Consider the following 20679-nt stretch of genomic DNA (forward strand, 5'->3'; position numbering starts at 1 on the left):
CCCAGAAGGGAAGGTCAAGGTAGGTCTCAACAGATGTAATGTTGGTGCAGAGTCTTCTGAAGTAAATTAAAGGAGTTACCTGGGAGGAGAAAGAACTGAGAAACCAGCCTGTGAAAAGGATGGAGCACTGGCTATCCAGAACTCCTTCAAGGAGCTGCTCATAGCTTTTAGGGCCCACTAGGCAGGACAGGTGTTAACTAGAATGATGAGAGAACATCAGAGGTTTAATTTAGTTAACTTATTTAAACCAGTGGGAACGCAGGGTACTCATTACCCTTTAGTAATTGTTTTTCTTTCAAATCTTGTTCCCAATACAGTTTCTCCATGTTATTCATACCCTCTTAGAACAGAAAGGTCCAGACCTCTGTTTTCATCCTACAGGTGACATTACCCCTATTTTATAGCTGAAGCCCTGAGAAGTCATTTACATCAGATGTACATTTACATCATTACACAACTTTGACTTAGTGAGCACTTAGAATGTACTCTACAAAGCACTTTATATACATTTATCTTGCTTGAGCCACAGAAATATTCTGAGATAGTTTCCTAAAGTTTTCTAACTTCTTTCATATTTCATGTCTTGGCACATGCTATTTCTTCTGCCTTGTAAGTATTCCTCTGTTTTTACCTGCACAATTTAGGCTTCAGATAAAGTAATAGGCCTTAGATAAAAGAACCAACAATACAGCGGTCCAAACAAGATATAAGTTCATGTCTTTCTCATGCAATGGTTTGGAGATAGGTGTGTGATCCAAGGTGAATGAGGCAGCTGTGCTTTAGGGACCCAGGTTCCTTCTATTTTATTGCTCTGCCATCCCTTCATGGCCCAACTCATCTATCTACACCACATCCTCATTCCAGCCATGGGAAGCACCTTCACTAGGAAGGGTATTTCTATTATCAAAAGGAAGAAGAGATAAACAGAACTGGGAGGACAAGCAACATACTCTACCATCCCTCCTTATCCTTAACCATCCAGCTTGCACGTTGCCTCCTTAGCAAAACCTTCCTGGATCCCTTCCCCAAAAGAATCAATTGTCTCCTCCTCTCTGCTTCTACAGCCCCTTGTATGTTGTTGCTTTATATGCCTGAGTTTATGAGCCTGATCCCCTCATCTACTAGTAGTAACCACTGTAAGTTCTGAGCACTGTGTCCTAGAACTGTGCTAGCAAGTTTTATGTATTAAGTCATTTAATCTTCCTACAACCCTGGGGATTTCCTCCTCGATGTAATGGGCATAACAATGATACTGACCTCATAGGGTTGCTGTGAGGATTAAAAAAATTGGTATTGAGATGGGCCCTGAGTACATGATACTACTATTGTGTAAGTACAAATCAATACATGTATCAATGTAGGGGATTGGTCCAGTTATAAATTATGCTCCCTGCCCCACACAGCTCACAGCTGTGAACATCAACCTCATGCCAGGTTGTCAAGGCACCTAAAGGGACGTGGTCTGAGGGTTCTTGGTAAGATGAGAAGTGCTCTACAAATATAAAATGCCTGAGGCCTGGATGGCACTACTTTATCCCCCTCCTCTCCAGTGATAAAGCTGACTTACCTAAGGCCACACGGCTAGTTAGTGCCATAACTCAAACCAGACTTATTTTGGTGGGGGGGGAGGTGATTGGCTGGATAAGTGCCACAAATCTCTTGACACTTGATAGACAGCATGGAGGAAGCTCAGATACTTAGGCCATTGAAGACAATACCACTACCTAGTGGCAGCAATGAGTATTGCAGGCATAGTATCTCATTCACTCAAAAGAGGCAGAAGTATGCCAAGTTATCAATTTTGAATTAATATATTAGATATAATCAGGACATTTTCAAAACATTTGGTTTTCTCTTATCAATAAGCTATATCAGGTAATTTCCATTGTTCTTAACCACTAGCATTTCCTAAATTTGTTCTTCTTTACACTTTAGAATTTCTGAAATCAGAATGTGTGTTATAATGGGTCAGCCTTCAAGAGGAGGAATAAGTAGTCAGGTAGTTATGCAGTGTTACTTCAGATGTGTAATTTACAATGAAAGAAGTGGTTATTAACTTAAATTTAGATCCCTAAATACTGCTTTAAATGTCCTCAAAAAGATTTCATGGTGATTTTTTTTTTAAGTTACTGTTTATGCAAGAAATGGCCTGCCACCCACCAGTCAGTGCAGTTACCAGCAATAAAAATTGCCCAGTCTTCCCAAATAAATCAGAGCATTTTCTGAGTGGCGTGAGGTGGGTCTGACAAATTGATCCATCAAGTCCTATAACGTAGACACTAAACACCTACCTGTCAAAAGCTTCCAGTTAACTCTCAGAAAAAGCTGTTTTACCTCCAGCAATATGCAGCACAGTTCATGGAGAGGGGAGGGGCACTGTGTATTCATCCAAAGCAGAAATTCATGTGAAACACCCGTGGTCTTCAATATGTCTTGAGATTATACTGTTAATCATTTTTTTAAAGTTTTTTTTAATATGGACCATTTTTAAGTCTTTATTGAATTTGTTACAATATTGCTTCGGTTTTATGTTTTGGCTTTTTGGCCATGAAGCACACGGGATCTTGGCTCCTCAGCCAGGGATCTAACCTGCACCCCCTGCTTTGGCAAAATCTTAACCACTGGACCACCAAAGAAGTCCCAATACTGTTAATCTTTTAAAAAAAAAAATTAAGCCTATTTACATGAGCAAAAAGGCAGCACCATCACCATGACATTCTGTGTAATTATTGATGACCTAAAGGGGATCTACGGTGTATCATATAGAAGTCCCAGTGTCCACTCAAACTATGTGCTCAAACAACTATGTGCTCAAACAACTATGTGCTCTCAGTTATTTTTCTTAATTATGTACCTGTAATGTGGCAACTCTCCCCCCACCCTAAAGTGGACTTAAATCGATCTGGCCTCTTACATGCAGTAGTGTCTTAGTATCAGGAAACTCCAGCTTCCCCTTGACACTAGGCCTCTCATATAGAAGAGGCGTGAAACATGTCCCCTGTTTTGACTCTTTTCTAGCATCTCCCACCATAACATGAGAACGATAATACTACCAGTAGGAGCAGTGTAGGTTTGTACAGTGCTTTAGAGTTTCTGAAGTCTTCAGGAGTATTTGCTCAGGTCATTCACGCCACTGCTTCTGCAGGCAGTCCTTATTTATCGGACTCGGAGAGCTGACCTGACCTGGCCAAGGTCACACAGCATGACTAAAGCCTTCTCCTCCCCTCTCCTGCCTCCTCCCTCTTCCACCACCCTGCCGACTTCCTTTCTCTCTCCCTTTGGCCTTTCTCTATCTATTTCCCTTATCTCTCCATGCATCTCTGTCTCCCTGTCTCTGTTTCTCTCCATCCCTGTCTTAGGAGTTTATTTTTCTATCTGCCCCTCTCTTTTTGCTCTTTTTCGCCAGGTCTCTGTCTTATGCCTCAATCTCTTTATGTGTTTTTATTATTTCCCCTTAATTTTTACTTTCTTATACCTCTCTCTTCTCCCTCCTCCTTCTTCCTCCTCCTTCTCTTTTCTCTCCTTTCCTCCCTTCTCCCATCCTTCTCATGGTTTCTTAAAGCCTAAAGATGACAGGTTTCTCTCCTGACTGCCAGCATCTCGCTCCTGGAAGGAATGGAACATAGGGTAGCAATGAGAAGGCGACTTGGCCTTTGTCGCCCCCTAGAGTCTGTTCATTTTGCCCAAACTTCCTGCCCCAGACAGACTCTTCACCTTCAGCCCTGACCAGTCGTCCCAGAACAGGGATTCCTGGGGAGAACCCAGCCAAAACCAGTCTCCACATATTTTGCCTGTGTATATCTGAAAAGACCAAGTTAAATGGAAAGTTCTGGGCATCTTGACAGAGAAAGTAAAACTAATGCCAAACTTGGACTTCCTAGACGTGGACTGGATCCTGGCTCTGCCAGTTAACCAGCTTTTTGCAGGCCACCACCTTGCCTTTCTGAACCTGCGTTCCTCACCCACACAGTGGGTTACCTTTTAAGGGCTTTTGTCTGGGATTAATTAAGGCCATGATGGTGAAAACACCTGCCACATCACGGATGCTCAGTAAGAGTTGATTTAGACTCAGTCTTACAAAACGGAGTCTGTTCAAGAGTGAGCAAGTGGAGAAGGAAGGGATATTTAGTACAGGCGCTTCATGTTCTGTCATTTCAAAAAGTGGCCAGAAGTTCCTCCCCAGCCTTCAGGAGATGGAGTCTGTTTCCTCACCCTCTGAACATGAGTTGGCCAAGTGATCTGCTTTGGCCAATGGCTGTTAACAAATGTGATGCAAGCAGAGGCTTAAAAAGCACTTACATATTGGGACTTGGCCTCTGTCACTGCTCTGGGAAGTCTGGGACTGCCTCTCGTGAAGAACCCAGGCCATCAGCCAGCCAGCCAGCCACCCACCAGGCATGTAAGTAAGACCATCTTTGCCATATGATTACAGATGTGTGAGTGTTTCAGTTGTTTATTGCTGCATAACAAGTTACCCCCAAAAAAGCTTAAAGCCACATTTATCATCTCAGTTTTTGAGGACCTTAGCTGGAATGGGAATCTGGGTGCTGGCAAGAGCAGGGGAAACCAAGTCAACACGGGCCACACTGTGCATGCTATGGAGCCCCTCAGTCCAGCCCCAGCTCAACACACATGCAAGCCTGCTTCCCTCCCAGGGGACTGAGCATCAGCATTCAGAGGGTCCTCAGCCATCAGCCTCCCCAAGTCCTCATTAAATACATGGGAAGCTTGCCCAAAATCACACCACAAACCTGCAGCAGCAACAGGATCAAAGCCAGCACTTCTGCTCCCTGCCCTGGGCTTGTTTCTTTGCAATACATAAAGAGCACATCGCAATCCTGGTGACACTTCTGTTCAGAACTGAATAGATGTCTAAATTGTGCCCTTTTGGACTCCAAAATCAGCCCAGGGCAACAAGCAAGGACAGGAAGGAGAGAGAACTTATTACCCCAGTGACTGCTCCCAAGCACTCTGCCCTCCCGCCCCTTCTCCCTGCCCCTTTCAACCCAGGAGGCCTGTCTCCCTCTGTGACCAGACCTCACCGAGGTGCCTGGCCCAACATTGCTTCCCAAGAGACACGTGTCAATTAGAGGAAATCCAAGTCAGAACCTAAATCTAGTCATAGAGTCAGCGTCTGAGGACAGGAAGGAAAACCCTCCTGGATGTTCTCTCTCCAGGACAGGGGGCAATTCCAACACTTCTTGCATGCTTCCAGAGACCAGGAACTCACTACCTCCTGAACTGGTTGAAAAGCATTTTGGAGACAGATCTACCTACATTCAAGTCTCTGTGACAGACAACTGGGCAACCTTTGATAAGTCATTTGACCTCTAATCCTCAAAGTTCTCCTCTGAAAAATGGGAATAAAACCTCCGGGCAGGGTTGTTGTGATAATTAAGTGAGTTTATAAATATGTGCAAAATTCCCAGAGAGTAATCAACACAACGACAGTTTGTTTTTGTTTTTTTTTTTTTACATAAGCAGAAAGCGAGAACGGGATGGAACACAGGAATTCCTGCCTATGACACTGCCTGCTTCCCTCCTAAGCACCCCCATTCCCATGTCCCAGTTAGGGGTGCAAGGGATTAGGATTTCTTGAGGTTTCTCCCCAGACATAAGAAGTCCGAGTTCACCCATCAGCTCAGGGGTGGATGCGGGAAGGCACTGGGCAACACAGTGTCCGAGGGGGAGGAGAGCTCACTGATGGATGTGCTGAGCCTAGAATATGGAAGGATGAAAGAAGAAAATGAGAGGAGAAAGAGAGGAGGAGAGAAGAACACATATATACCTACACACACACATTCAGAGGTGACGGAGAAACATATATATACATACACATACAGAGATGATGGAGAGAGAAACACATATATACATATACACACACACAGATTCAGAGGTGATGGAGAAACATATATATACATACACATACAGAGGTAATGGAGCGAGAAACACATATATACATACACACACACACATTCAGAGGTGACGGAGAAACACATATATACATACACATACAGAGGTGATGGAGAGAGAAACACATATATACATACACACACACATTCAGAGGTGATGGAGAAACATATATATACATACACACACAGAGGTGATGGAGAGAGAAACACATATATATATACACATACACACATACAGAGGTGGTGCTGAGGTTTTAGCGAGGAGTCAGTCATGTGGGCATAGCTAAGACTCCACAGCCCAAGTATAAGTGAGGGGAATTAGGAAATACCTCCTCTGCTCTGCCTGTTCTTCACAAACATCCCAGTGTCTCTGCATCTCTGGGAGGGTGAAGGATGGGGCAGGCTGAAGTTGGCAAAGTTGCTGCTGTGAATTCAGAGAGGCGCTGGCGACTGGAGTGAAGTATCCGACACTGGAGGGCAGGGGAGCACCTCTCATCCTGCAAATCATCTGCCACAAAGCAAAATAAAATTGCCAGCAAATCACTGAGTGACAGAAGTGGAGAGGGTGCATTGGGCAGGAAATGGGAGCTCATTATACCTTCCCATTGTCGATCTCCAACAATATACAAACTTCCACAAGAGCCTTTTGATTTAGCCACTGCCTCTGTGGTTTATTTTAGTGTCTTTATGAACAGTTTGGAGGCTTTCCCCAGGCTTTGAGTTCAGCATCTTGCATAGATCCTCCACCTCCACCCTCCACCCTTTCCCTGAGCGCCTGAGGGTAGTTCCAGCCATCACTTCTCAAAGAGAAAACAGTATTTGATTTACCAGTCCCAGGTCATGGCCCATGCCTCACTGCTTCTCCTAAACCCTATCCACACCTTGTAAAGAGTCTCTTAAAAAAAAAACCATTCACCTCCTTACATAGAATAAGTAAATGCATAGAGACAAAAAGTAGAATGGGGGTTGCCAGGAGGAGGCATTAGTGTTTTAGGAGTTGTTTAGTTCTGGAGATGGATGGTGGTGATAGTACAAAAATTAAGCACAACATTAAGTACAACAATGTGAATATACTTACTGTCACTGATGTGAAAGGTGTTAGTCACTCAGTTGTGTCCAACTCTTTGTGACCCCATGGACTGTAGCCCCCCAGGCTCCTCTGTCCATGGAATTCTTCAGGCAAGAATACTGGAATTGGTTGCCATTTCCTTCCCCAGGGGATCCTCCCAACCCAGGTCTTCTGCATTGCAGGCAGATTCTTTACCACCTGAATCAGGAGGGAAGCCTGATGTCACTGAACTGTACCTTTAAAAATGCCTAAAACGGTGCTGATTCACACTGTTGTACAGCAGAAACTAACACAACATTATAAAGCAAATTAGTTCAGTTCAGTCGCTCAGTCGTGTCCAACTCTGCGACCCCATGGACTGCAGCACCCTAGGCTTCCCCATCCATCACTAACTCTCGGAGCTTGCTCAAACTCATGTCCATTGAGTCGGTGATGCCATCCAACCATCTCATCCTCTGTTGTCCCCTTCTCCTCCTGCCCTCAATCTTTCCCAGCATCAGGGTCTTTTCTAATGAGTCAGTTCTTTGCATCAAGTGGCCAAAGTATTGGAGCTTCAACCTCAGCATCAGTACTTCCAATGAATATTCAGGACTGATTTCCTTTAGGATTGACTGGCTTGATCTCCTTGCAGTCCAAGGGACTCCCAAGACTCTTCTCCAACACCACAGTTCAAAAGCATCAATTCTTCAGCGCTCAGCTTTCTTTAAGGTACAACTCTCACATCCATACATTACAACTGGAAAAAACCATAGCTTTGACTAGATGGACTTTGTCAGCAAAGTGATGTCTCTGCTTTTTAATGTTGTCTAGGTTTGTCAAAGCTTTTCTTCCAAGGAGCAAGCGTCTTTTAATTTCGTGACTGCAGTCACCATCTGCAGATGGTGCAAATTATCTGATAGAGCAAATTATCCTCCAATTTAAAAAAATCTACAATAAACCATCATGGAAAACAATATTTTTAAAAAAGGAATGCACATATGTGTATAACCAAATCACTCTGCTGTACAATTGGAATTAACAACATTGTAAATCTACAATCAGTTCAGTTCAATCTCTCAATCATGTCCAACTCTTTGTGACCCCATGGACTATAGCACACCAGGCCTCCCTGTCCATCACCAACTCCCGGAGCTTACTCAAACTCATGTCCATCAAGTGGGTGATGTCATCCAACCATCTCATTCTCTGCACCCCTTCTCCTCCCACCTTCAGTCTTTCCCAGCATCAGGGTCTTTCCAAGTGAGTCAGTTCTTCCCATCAGCTGGCCAAAGTATTGGAGCTTCAGCTTCAGCATCAGTCCTTCCAGTGAATATTCAGGACTGATTTCCTTTAGGATGGACTGGTTGGATCTCCTTGCAATCCAAGGGACTCTCAAGAGTCTTCTCCAACACCACAGTTCAAAAGCATCATTCTTCAGTGCTCAGCTTTCTTTATAGTCCAACTCTCACATCCACACATGACTACTGGAAAAAACATAGCTTTGACTACTTTGTCAGCAAAGTAATGTCTCTGCCTTTTAATATGCTGTCTAGGTTGGTCATAACTTTTCTTCTAAGGAGCAAGCATCTTTTACTTTCATGGCTGCAATCACCATCTGCAGTGATTTTGGAGCCCCCAAAAATAAAGTCAGCCACTGTTTCCACTCTTTCCCCATCTATTTGTCATTAAGTGATGGGAACCAGATGCTATGATCTTAGTTTTCTGAATGTTGAGCTTTAAGCCAACTTTTTCACTCTCCTCTTTGACTTTCATCCAGAGGCTCTTTAGCTCTTCTTCACTTTCTGCCATAAGGGTGGTGTCATCTGCATATCTGAGGTTATTGATATTTCTCCCAGCAATCTTGATTCCAGCTTGTGCTTCATCCAGCCCAGCATTTCTCATGATGTACTCTGCATAGAAGTTAAATAAGTAGGATGACAATACACAGCCTTGACATACTTCTTTCCCGATTTGGAACCAGTCTGTTGTTCCATGTCTGATTCTAACTGTTGCTTCTTGACCTGAATACAGATTTCTCAGGAGGCAGGTCAGGTGGTCTGGTATTCCCGTCTCTTTCAGAATTTTCCACAGTTTGTTGTGAAGGAGTTTTTCCACAGTCAAAGGCTTTGGCATAGTCAATAAAGCAGAAGTAGATGTTTTTCTGAAATTCTCTTGCTTTTTCAATGATCCAGTGGATGTTGGCAATTTGTTCTCTGGTTCCTCTGCCTTTTCTAAATCCAGCTTGAACATCTAGAAGTTCACAGTTCACATACTGTTGAAGCCTGACTTGAAGAATTTTGAGCATTACTTTGCTAGCATGTGAGATGAGTGCAATTGTGCAGTAGTTTGAATGTTCTTTGGCATTGCCTTTCTTTGGGATTGGAATGAAAACTGACCTCTTCCAGTCCTGTGGCCACTGTTAAGTTTTCCAAATTTATTGGCATACTGAGTGCAGCACTTTCACAGCATCATCTTTTAGGATTTGAAATCACTCAACTGGAATTCCATCACCTCCACTAACTCTGTTCATAGTGATGCTTTCTAAGGCCCACTTGACTTGACATTCCAGGATATCTGGCTCTAGGTGAGTGATCATATCATCGTGATTATCTGGGTCATGAAGATATTTTTTGTATAGTTCTGTGTATTCTTGCCACCTCTTCTTAATATCTTCTGCTTCTGTTAGGTCCATACCATTTCTGTCCTTTATTGTGCCCATCTTTGCATGAAATGTTCCCTTGGTATCTCTGATTTTCTTGAAGAGATCTCTAGTGTTTCTAGATTTATTGTTTTCCTCTATTTCTTTGCATTGATCACTGAGGAAGGCTTTCTTATCTCTCCTTGCTGTTCTTTGGAACTCTGCATTCAGATGGGTTTATCTTTCCTTTTCTCCTTTGCCTTTCACATCTATTTTCTCAGCTATTTGTAAGGCCTCCTCAGACAACTGTCTTGCCTTTTTTCATTTCTTTTTCTTGGGGATGGTCTAGCTCACTGCCTCCTGTACAATGTCACGAACCTCCATCCATAGTTCTTCAGGCACTCTATCAGATCTAATCCCTTGAATCCACTTGTCCCTTCCACTGTATAATCATAAGGGATTTGATTTAGGGCATACCTGAATGGTCTAGTGGTTTTCCCTACTTTGGTTTAAATCTGAATTTGGCAATAAGGAGTTCATGATCTGAGCCACAGTCAGCTCCTGGTCTTGTTTTTGCTGACTGTGTAGAGCTTCTCCATCTTTGGCTGCAAAGAATATAATCAACCTGATTTCGGTATTGACCACCTGCTAATGTCCATGTGTAGAGTCTTCTCTTGTGTTGTGAGAAAAGGGTATCTGCTATGACCAGTGCATTCTCTTGGCAAAACTCTGTTTGCCTTTGACCTGCTTCGTTTTGTACTCCAATCAACTATACTTCAGTAAAAAAAAAAACTTTTAATTACCATCAAAATATGGCTAAGATGGCAAATTTTATGTTTTATATATATATATATATATATATGTGTGTGTGTGTGTGTATGTATATATATAAGCACAATTTAAAAAAAAAACAATCCTCATCTCCATTAACCACGCAGAGGGTGGCTGTGTTTCCTCCAGGGACCCTGTCTGATAGATACTTCCCCCTACCGAGTTTTCTTCCAAAGTTCTTGTTTCTTCCAAAGTTCTTGACCCCGGACTTATCCTCCTGTGGTGGTTTCTGGAAGAAGCTGACCCTCAAGGTTGTACAGGGGAGCCTGTGATGCTCTCACTGGATGCCATTGGAAACCATGAAGAACACTGAGGGTGCAGGCATCTGGGGTCCCCCCCACGCCTGGCCAGAATGCTCGCACATGACGCCATCTGCACGCTTGCTTCCAGACCAGTGTCTCTCGTTCCCTGATTGTTTCACATACTGGCTCGGGCTCCTCCCACAACTAGGGGCCAAGAGATGGAGCCTCACTCGACAGACATCTGTGTGACCTTAGGCAAGCCTGTCCCCTCTCTGGGGTTCAGTTTCCCCTTCTATACAATAAGGGTACAAGCCAGTGATATTCAGATTTTTCTTTTAACTCTCAGAATCCTTTCTTCAAGTAAAACCTTACAAAGGAGCCCAAAGCAAAATAAAATCAGGGCTGTTTGGGCTGAGGAGCCATGAGAAGCCATCGCTCCTTCTGAGTATCTCAGGAACCCTAGGGTTCCTTGATGCTCAGTTTGAAAATCATTGTTCTAGCTGGTCTTCTGGTCCTGTATATGGTGGGGACTGCTAAATGAATGAAAAGATAACTGGGAAGGATATCCACCCCCTTACCTCTCCCCCTTTGCCTCAGCTTTCTCCCCTCACCCTGAGTAGAGGAAGCCCAGACCCAGGCCTGCAAACTGTGCAAGACTCACTCTATCAGAAACTTGGATAAGAAATCGCTGAGCCTTTGTGCCTGCCACCCCCTTGATGGGAAGCTTGCAGTCCTCTGGCCAGGCCAGCCTGTTGCCTCTGAACATATTCAGAGGGTCTGAGCTGGGGCCAAGAATAATATTGTGTCAGTGAGTCTATTATGAAAATAAAGGAATAAAAGAAGCCACCCTCAATAAGGGATGTGCAGGCTTCCCTCCGATCTACCACAGCCTGACAAAGGCTAAGATGGCCCTTCCAGGATGGGCATTTAGCCAAGAGCTTTAAATAATCATTAAAAATATATTCATGATTTATCACTGGGGATTGGCTGGGCAGGGGCCTCCTTGGAGCCTGGCCTCTCTCCTCCTCGGCTCAGGCATGTGGGGAGATGGGCTTGGCCCCCCTTCCTCCTGAGCTGTGGACCCCTGTGCTATGGACCTCCCCCAGGAGAGGGAAAGCCCTATATAAACCATACGTCTCCCTCACTCCTGGCCAGGAGAAAGCAAATCATGGTCTTATCTAATGCTTCCCGGGTGTCACAGTGCATTACCTCATTTGACCCTCTCAACCACACAATGAGCTAGGTATCCTTATGAGTGTGCCCATGTCAAACTGAGAAAACTGAGGTGCAGAGGTGTAAGTTGCTTGCAGAACAGGGTGGAGGAGTGGGTGCTCATGTGCTTGGCCCCAGAATGCCTGCCTGATCCAGGACAACATGTGGCCTCCCTGAGGGGGTGGGACAGGTCTTCCCCCTCCTTGGTGCCCCCAAGGAGGCCTCTGTGCAAAGAGAACCCCTTTAAGCCTCCTTCAACCCCCAACCCATCTCTCATTTATATCCTGTGTGCAGGAGACTTTGCAGTCCCCACTTAGCCCAGCTCTCCTTGCACAAAACCTCACCTTCAAACCCCTTCCTGGGTCTCTGCTGATGTGAGAAGCAGAGAAAACCCTCAAAGTGGAAGATGACCTTGGAAGAGTGGAGGATCAATCTAAAGGGCACTGAATCCAGTGTGCCCAATGCCATGGGGCTCTCCAGGGAGCTGGAGGTGACCACATGTGTCTGCTTAGCCATGCAGACCCCACCCACGGAGGCAGGTCACAGAGGCCTGGGTGAGAGTCAGGACAAGAGAGGCCTGGTCCCACCTCTGCCCTGGGCTTGCTCATGCTCCTGACCTTGGCAAGTCACTCCCACTCCCTGGGTCTCGGTTTCATCTTCTGACATATGATTGTAAAACTCCTATTTTACCTCCCAAGGCTTATAGGGAAGTTGAAGTGGGAAATTAATTAAGCAGTGTCACCAGTGGACAACTCTGTTTGCTCCTGTAGCTCCTTGCACAGCTGGACAGACAGTCCTGTCTCCCCCAGACACTGACCCTGGCCCTGTGGAGGATGGAGGGAGGGATGTGACTTGAGCAGGTGATGGCTGGTCTGCCATGGTCAGCAGCCTCAGCTCCATCCAGGGCTTATCCTACTTCTGCACCTAAAAGCTATGCTCATTATCTACTGAGCTTCACTCCAGCTAAATCATTTTAATAACTCAATAAATCCTCAAAGCCAGTTGTGGTCTATACGGCTATCAGTTAGTCATCACACATTCTCAGGTACATGATCCGGTGCTCGGCCCCGTCATCACATCCTGCAGCCGTTAAGCTGAGACTCCATGGGAGCAGTCACTAAGCACTGTCCAAGTTCAACTAAACACTTAACATGATACTGTGGACTGAACTGTGTCCCCACTAAATCTTATGTTAAAGCCCTAACCCCCAGTGTGACTATATTTGGAGATAGGACTTTTAAGGAGGTAACTCAGGTTAGATGAGGTCATAATGGCAGATCCCTAATCTGATAAAAACTGATGCACAAAGAAAGGCCATGTGAGGACACAACAAGAACAGAGTTATCTACAAACCAAGGAAGGAGGCCTCACCAGAAATCAACACTGCTAGCACCTTTGATCTCAGACCTCCAGTCTCTGGAACAGAGAAAATACATTTCTGTTGTTTAAGCTACCCGCTATGTGGAATTTTGTTATTGCAGCCCAAGAAGACTGGTGGTGGTGGTTTAGTCACTAAGTCGTGACCAACTATTGTGACCCTATGAACTATAGCCTGCCAGGCTCCTCTGTCCTTGGGATTTCCCAGGCAAGAGTCCTGGAATGGGTTGCCATTTCCTTCTCCAGGGGATCTTCTTGATCCATGGATGGAATCCATGTCTCCTGCAATGCAGGCAGATTCTTTACCACTGAGCCACCAATAAATGGATTACCCCCATTCATCTTCACAACAATCCCTTTTACAAATGTGGAATGTAAATTTCAGGTAGATCAGTTGCAAAGGCTACAGTTAGGAAGTGGCAGAATCAAGACTGATACTTTGGTCAGGCAAACACCAAAATTGCTGCTCTAAAGACTTTGCTGTGCCATTTCCCTCAGTGTTCTAGCACCAGCAAAGGGCCTGGCTAGAGCATGAGCTTCATGAATAAATGGATGGTTGGATGATTGAATGAATGGATGAACAGTTGCCTATCATCCTGACATTTGGAAATGTCTCTTCTATCCCAGGCCACTTAAAGACATTCACCCAGTACCCACCCTGTAGTCTTGGGGAAGAGCCATAGCACCCAGCCCATTGGAGTCTTAGGAGGTAACATCCAAACTAAAAGGAAAAGTTAGAGAAAGCTGAATGGAGAGTGAAGGGGAAGGTGCTCCAGACAGAGTGAAGGTGTGAACAAAGGTTTGGAGGCAAGAGAGCAAGCAGAGTCACACTGAGGGGACAGAGATGGGAGGAGGAGGGAGGGAGGTTATTTACAGAGAGGCTGGGGATGAAAGCAGGGGGCCTGAGAACCTTGGAATCAGAAACCCAGGGAATCAAACAACTTTGAGAGCTGGCCCAGGCTCCTGATCCCAAATCCAGGAGCCACTGACCAAAAAGCAGATGACAGCTGTCTGCAGCTCCAGAAAGATCTAGAGGCACATGGAACTAATTGGAACTATTAAAGGCCCTACAATCCCAATGGACAGACAGATGTACAAGGATGGGGTGCAGATGAAATAGCATTGCAGGGATGGCCATCATCTTCCAAGTATTCCTGTGGGCCAATTATTTTACATCCCTGAGAAATACTGGGTTTTGTGCCTATTTTACACATAAGGAAACCGGAAACTGAGGTTTGGAGGAACTAAGCCATTTGTGTCAAGGCACCTGGCTGGTAAGGTGGTAAGGCTGGGATATAGCCTCAGCCTGCCGGATCCCAAAGCTTGGGCCCTTATGTACACACTGCACGTCTGAGCTTGGAAACCCAATGGTCCACTATTGGTCAGAAGACAGGGTAACTGGAGACCCGGCCTCAGCACCATGCTCCTTGCACATGGTGCCCCAGTCGGTCTGCCCTGAGGGACTAAGTGGCCACCGGATGGCTTCCCTGGTCTTTCTGCAGCTCACGTCCATTCCTCCATCATCTCCAGGTGCCTCTACCCTACACCACAGGATTATCCTCCAGTGAGGTGGCCAGGGCTTGTCACTGAAGGCAAAGCAAGTGGGAGAGGCTTGGAGACACACCTGGTGAAGTTCCTTCCTGGGCTGCCCTGGGAATCTCCATCATTCTGCCACCCAAGAACCCACCCCGGATCCCCACTGCCTCTCTCACTAAGTCTCAGTGCGTTTCCCTCTGTGGCTTATGGATTCCAATTTTCAGCATCAAGGGGCTCCAACTCCAGCTGAATGAGCCTCTTCTCTTGCTCCTGTAGGTTCCCTCTTCCCACCTCAATGCTTCCTCTGATTCCTCCTCTTATACCAAGCTCAACACCCAGAAACTATCCTGATGGTTTAGGAGCAACACAGACCAAAAACACCCTGGACGTTCACCATCTGGGCCCTTCCCTGGGTCCTTAAATTATTCCACCTTAATGGACTCATAGTCCCTAAATTCACCCAACTTTCGGTGGGCACTTTCTTTGGGGAATCGTTCAGTGAAGCTAGTAGGAGTTCTGCCCCTGAACAGCTGACAGAGTGGGGTCAGAGGTGTAGATGAAAAATGAAAAGGCAGCATGACCAAGAGCCGTGTCCTTGAAGATGAGTGACATTTAGGAGAATGAGAATACAGTGGTTTGAGTGCATGGTGAAGCCAGTCAGACCCAAGTGTATGTCTCTTCTCTGGAATTTCCTCAGGCAGATAACTTTCCCTCTCAGGGTTTCGACTTCCTTATCTATCAAGATGGACAGTGTGAGAATTAAATAAGAGGCTGCTACTGTACAGCATGGTGTCTATATTTAATAGCACTGTACTGCATATTTGAAAAACAAACAACCCAATTAAAAAATGGGCAGAAGACCTAAATAGATATTTCTCCAAAAAGGACATCCTGATGGCCAACAGGCACATGGAAAGATACTCAACAGGACGATTAGAGAAATGCAAATCAAAACTACAATGACATCACTTCATATTGGTCAGAATGACCATCATCAAAAAAATCTACAAACAATAAATTCTGGAGAGGGTGTGGAGAATAGGGAACCCTCTTATACTGTGGGTGGGAATGTCAATTACTACAGCCACTATGGAGAACAGAATGGAGTTTCCTTAAAAAAAAAAAAACTAAACTAAAAATAGAACTACCATATGACTCAGCAATTCCACTCCTGTGCATATACCCAGAGAAAACCATAATTCAAAAAGATACATGCACCTCAATGTTAATTGCAACACTGTTTACAATAGCCAGGACATGGAAGCAACCTAAATGTCCATCAACAGAGGGAGGATAAAGAAGATGTGGTACATATAAACAATGGAATATTATTCAGCCACAAAAAGGAATGAAATTGTGTCACTTGCAGAGATGTGGATGGACCTAGAGACTCGTACAGTGTAAAGTAAGTCAGAAAGAGAGAAACAATTACTGTATATTGATGTATATATGTGGAAATTAGAAAAATGGTATAGATGATCTTCTTTGCAAAGCAGAAATAGAGACACAAACATAAAGAACAAATGTATAGATACCAAGGGGGGGAAAGGAGTGGGATGAATAGGGAGATTGGGATTGACATATATTCACTACTACGTATAAAATAGGTAACTAATGAGAACCTACTGTATAGCACCTCTATTCAGTGCTCTGTGGTGACTTAAATGGGAAGGAAATCCGAAAAAGAGGGGATGCATGTATACATATGGCTAGTTCACTGTCACAGCAGAAAATGACATAGCAGTGTAAAGCAACTATAATAATAATAATAATACTGTATTGTATATTTGAAAGTGACTAAGAGAGATCTGAAAAGTTCTCATCAGAAGAAAGAGAAAATTTGTGACTCTGTGCTGATCAGTTGATGGTGATCACTTCTCAATATTTACATATACCAAATCATTATATTGTACACATGAAATTAATATAATGTTATATGTCAATTATATCTCAACAAGAAAGGGAAAAAAGTTAGCAGTGAAAGGAGTTATAACTAAATACACTGCAAACATTAAAAAAGGATATTATGACAAATTTTGTACATAAATATAAAACTGTGGATGAAAAAAGCAAATTACAATTTGCCAAAACTGACCCAAAAAAACAAAACATCTAGATTGTTCTATAGTCACAAAATATTTTAAATATGTAGTTTAAAAATTCTCTTTCTCTAAAAGAGAATCCAGACCCAGGGTTTTTACTGAAGGAACAAATAATTTCAGTCTTACACAGCTATTTCAAAATAGAGAAAAAGAGGGCATATTCCCAACTTATCCTAAGAAGCTATCACAAACACAATATCAAAACCTGAAAAGTATGAGAAAGGATAATTATAGGCCAATTTAACACAGGGGCAAAAATTCTAAACAATATTAAATAGTTGAATGCAGAAATATAAAAAAGATAACCCATAATGAGCAAGCTGGATTTATCTTCATCATGCAAAGATGATCTAACATACAAAAATGTTTAATGAATTTTCCATATAAACAGATTGAAGGAGAAAAATGGTATGCTCATCTCAAATGCAGAAAAGATAATTGATGAAATTTAACATCCATACATAATTGAAAAGCAAAAGGCTTTTTAGCAAATTAGAAATAAAAAAGAACTTCCTTAACCTGAAAAAGATGTCGTATCATTCTATCAAGAGTTCGAACAGATCTATTCCCAAGTGCTAATTGGCTTAGTCTTTCTCAGGTAACTGATATACAATATTTAATTTTCCAGAACCCCTTGGAAGCAGTAACTTAATCCCGAGGAGCAAGTCTAACAATAGGAATTTCTAGGACTACTGTCACAAGGCAGAGGAGGTGTTTTTCACAAGCCTTGCAACACTCTTCAAATCTCTTTAATATGCACAGACTATTGCTTATGTATTTTCATTCATCCAATAAATACTTATTAGATATACAAAACACAACAAAATGTCAAACATATTGTACATTGATGCCTGGTCTATGATCTTCAAATGACGATAAGATGTTTATCCTTGGACTTACCTGGTTGTCCAGTGGTTAGGACTCCGCACTTCCACTGTAGGGGGTACGGGCTCAATCCCGGATCAGAAAACGAAGATCTCGCATGCTGCATGGCTCGGACAACAAACAAACAAACAGTTTATCCCTGCATTATAAAAAAATCTAAAGGGTGAATTCCCAGAATCTCTATGTGGCAGGATAACAAGTAAATTTTATTTTCTTATTAAAGCACCTCCCTCATTTAGTAAGCAAATATTTACTGAACACCACACTTACTAAGTGTAAGACACTATGCTAGGTCCTAAAATGAAAATGAAATATAGGAGTGTGGACTATACTGCCACACCAAGTTTGAATCAATACCCAGACTCTGCTAGCCATGAGCTGTGCAGCCTTGGGTAAGTTGCTTAACTTCTCTGCTCCTCATTTTGCCCATTTGTAAAATGAGGATTTTTTTTTTTAAGAGGATGCATGTGAATTGCCTGGCTATCAGTCAGTTCACTATTATTATTATTTGAAAGGGGAAAATGACATGTAACAAAAGAGAGAGGCAGTACTCAGACTAGGGGGTGAAAGGACATCAGAGACGGGAAGGATGAAGGAGGAGGAGGAGGAAGGAATCTTCCTTCCTGGAGGAGGAAGATTCAGAGCTGTGCCTTGAATGCTAAGTATTTCGACAGGCAAAGAAGAGGTGGGAGGCACTCCAGGTAGAGTGCACAGCATGAACAAAGGCCCGGAGACGAGACAGTATTTGAGTTAAGGGCACTAACTAGGCTGGTAACTGAAGTGCAGGGTCCATTCCGGAGGTTTTTCTGTGCTACACATTGAATGTTGTGTGGTAGCCACTCTCTTCCCCTCAGTTTCACCATCTGTAGAATGAGGCTGCCGGAGTTAGTCACCTCTGGGCCCCCAGGCCCTCCAGGACATCTCATTCTGCAGTGTCCGATCTCCTGGACTCTTAAACACTTCCACATGTCAACCCTGACCTGGCTCTTATCTCTGCCCTGCTTCCGGGCCTTGGACGGCCTCCCCGCGGTTGAGAAGCGGATAGCTATTCTAGGGCCGCCAGTCCTATGGCCCCCACTCCAACAGAAACACAACACCCAGGGTGGTGGGCCCTATGCAAACACTCACCTCCCTCCCCTCCTCGGGCCTCGGCAGTGCCTGAGGACGACGTGGGTTTATTTGGGGTCTGCGGGATGTGGAGAATGTTATCATTCTCAGGGAACTCCGAGTCCCATTCTCACTGCTTATTCTGGCCCCTCTCCGTGGATGCTGCAGGCGTTATGGGGCAAGGAGGTCTCCCTCCTGCTCTCTTACCACCAAAGCCTGCAAGAGAGGTTTCAGGTTTCAGAGAAATGAAAGCAGTGCCTAAAGGGGCAGTGGTGTCTTTAACTGCTGGAGCAGAGGGCTGAGGGGGGCTGAAGGTTCAAGCTGTGTCATTCCCCCTCACGGCCTGGGCCCCCACTCCCACAGATGCCAGGCATTTGCTTTTTCAAATTGGAATCTGCGAATTTTGAGTTCTTCAAACTAATGGAATTTGGGACTACCAGGACCTTAAGAGTTGTAGAATCTTAGACATCCTAGAATCATGAAATTCCAGAATCTGAGAGTCAGAATTATTCTGTCCAGGGAAGAGACAGCTTCCACCACTTTCTATCTGTGTGACTTTGGGCAAGTTACTTAACATCTCTCTACCTGCATTTCCTCATCTATAAAATGGAGTAATAATTGTATCTATTCCCAGGCTTATTGTGTTGAATTAATATTATTATGTCATATGTTAATATGTATAAACACCATAGAATTGATGCCTACAGTTCTAAGATCACACTGTAGGGTAACAGTTGGTGCTACTGTCCAGATCCCTGGCCTTCCCTTCTAGAAGTTTCCCCACTCAGCCACCTTGCCTCTGAAGATAACTAGGAAGGAACCAGGCTTGTGACCAGACACATCCCTCAATGATGGCACCACCCCCCACAACAGAGACTCTGCTGTGGAGAAATTCCACACAAGAGACAGGTTTGACATGACCCCAAAAATACAATGGGAAGAACCATATTTCCTCCTAGAACAAGGAGCATTTGGCAGGTGGAATAATTTACTACTCTCAGTGGGTTGACTGGGCTCAGCTGGGTGGTTCTTCTGCCCCACATGATGTCAGCTGGGGCTGCAGACTTCAACGGGCATAACTGGGCTGGAATATCTAAGAGAGTTCATTTGTGCATCTGGCATTTCAGCAGGGATGGCTGGACGGCTGGGCTCAGTTGGGACACTTGGGCACCTAGGCCTCTCTCATTCCATGTAGTTTCAAGGCCTCTCCCTCCCCAGGTGGCTTCTCCATGTGGTCTATCAGGGCAGCCAGACTTCTTAGATCACAGCTCAGGGATCTCAAACGGACTTGAGTGGAGGTTGCCAGGTCTTCCTAAATCTTGGGTCAGTGAGATAGGGAGAATCCTAAGATGACTCTCAAGATTTCCACCCACAAGTGCACACATTTTGTATAATCCCTTCCCCTTAAGTGTGAGCAGGACCTGAAAATATGATGGGAAAGTGACTCTGTTGATTATGTTACATTATATGCCAAAGGCAGTGGTGTAGATTATGTAATACTATGTAAGATGCCATCACAGCAAACTGGAGAGAGATTCTTCTGCTGGCTTGGAAGAACAGAACTGCCACGCTGAGAGAGGGCCATGCTGCTAGTATGTGAAAACAACCTCTAGGACCTTAGACAGGCCCTTGGCTGAGAGCCAGCAAGACAGCGAGGACCCCCATCCTACAGCCACAAAGACTTCAGTGCTGCCAAGAGAATTCAGAAAGAGGACTAACCCCAATCCTCAGATGAGGTCACAGCCCCAGCCAACACCTTTGATTTCACCCTGGTGAGACCATGAGCAGA

The 20679-nt window shown here is 44.3% G+C and overlaps 1 protein-coding gene across 2 annotated transcripts in view; it reads right to left on the minus strand.

Moving 5' to 3' along the window:
- Positions 1–20679, minus strand: part of LOC122677796 (myosin regulatory light chain 2, smooth muscle major isoform-like) — a 48693-nt gene that overhangs the window by 3087 nt on the left and 24927 nt on the right. Inside the window, exons 1-2 of one of the 2 annotated variants that reach the window (XM_043878056.1) lie at positions 18912–19010; positions 17799–17883 (exon numbers count right to left, since the gene is read on the minus strand). In XM_043878056.1, coding sequence (XP_043733991.1) covers positions 17799–17883; positions 18912–18995 — 169 coding nt within the window. In that variant the 5' untranslated portion in view covers positions 18996–19010. Of the gene's footprint in view, positions 1–17798; positions 17884–18911; positions 19011–20679 lie in introns of those variants that run through there. The other variant, XM_043878057.1, reaches the window with a different exon arrangement.

Source organism: Cervus elaphus, chromosome 20 (genome assembly GCF_910594005.1).
Source record: "Cervus elaphus chromosome 20, mCerEla1.1, whole genome shotgun sequence".
NCBI classification, from domain to species: Eukaryota; Metazoa; Chordata; class Mammalia; order Artiodactyla; family Cervidae; genus Cervus; species Cervus elaphus.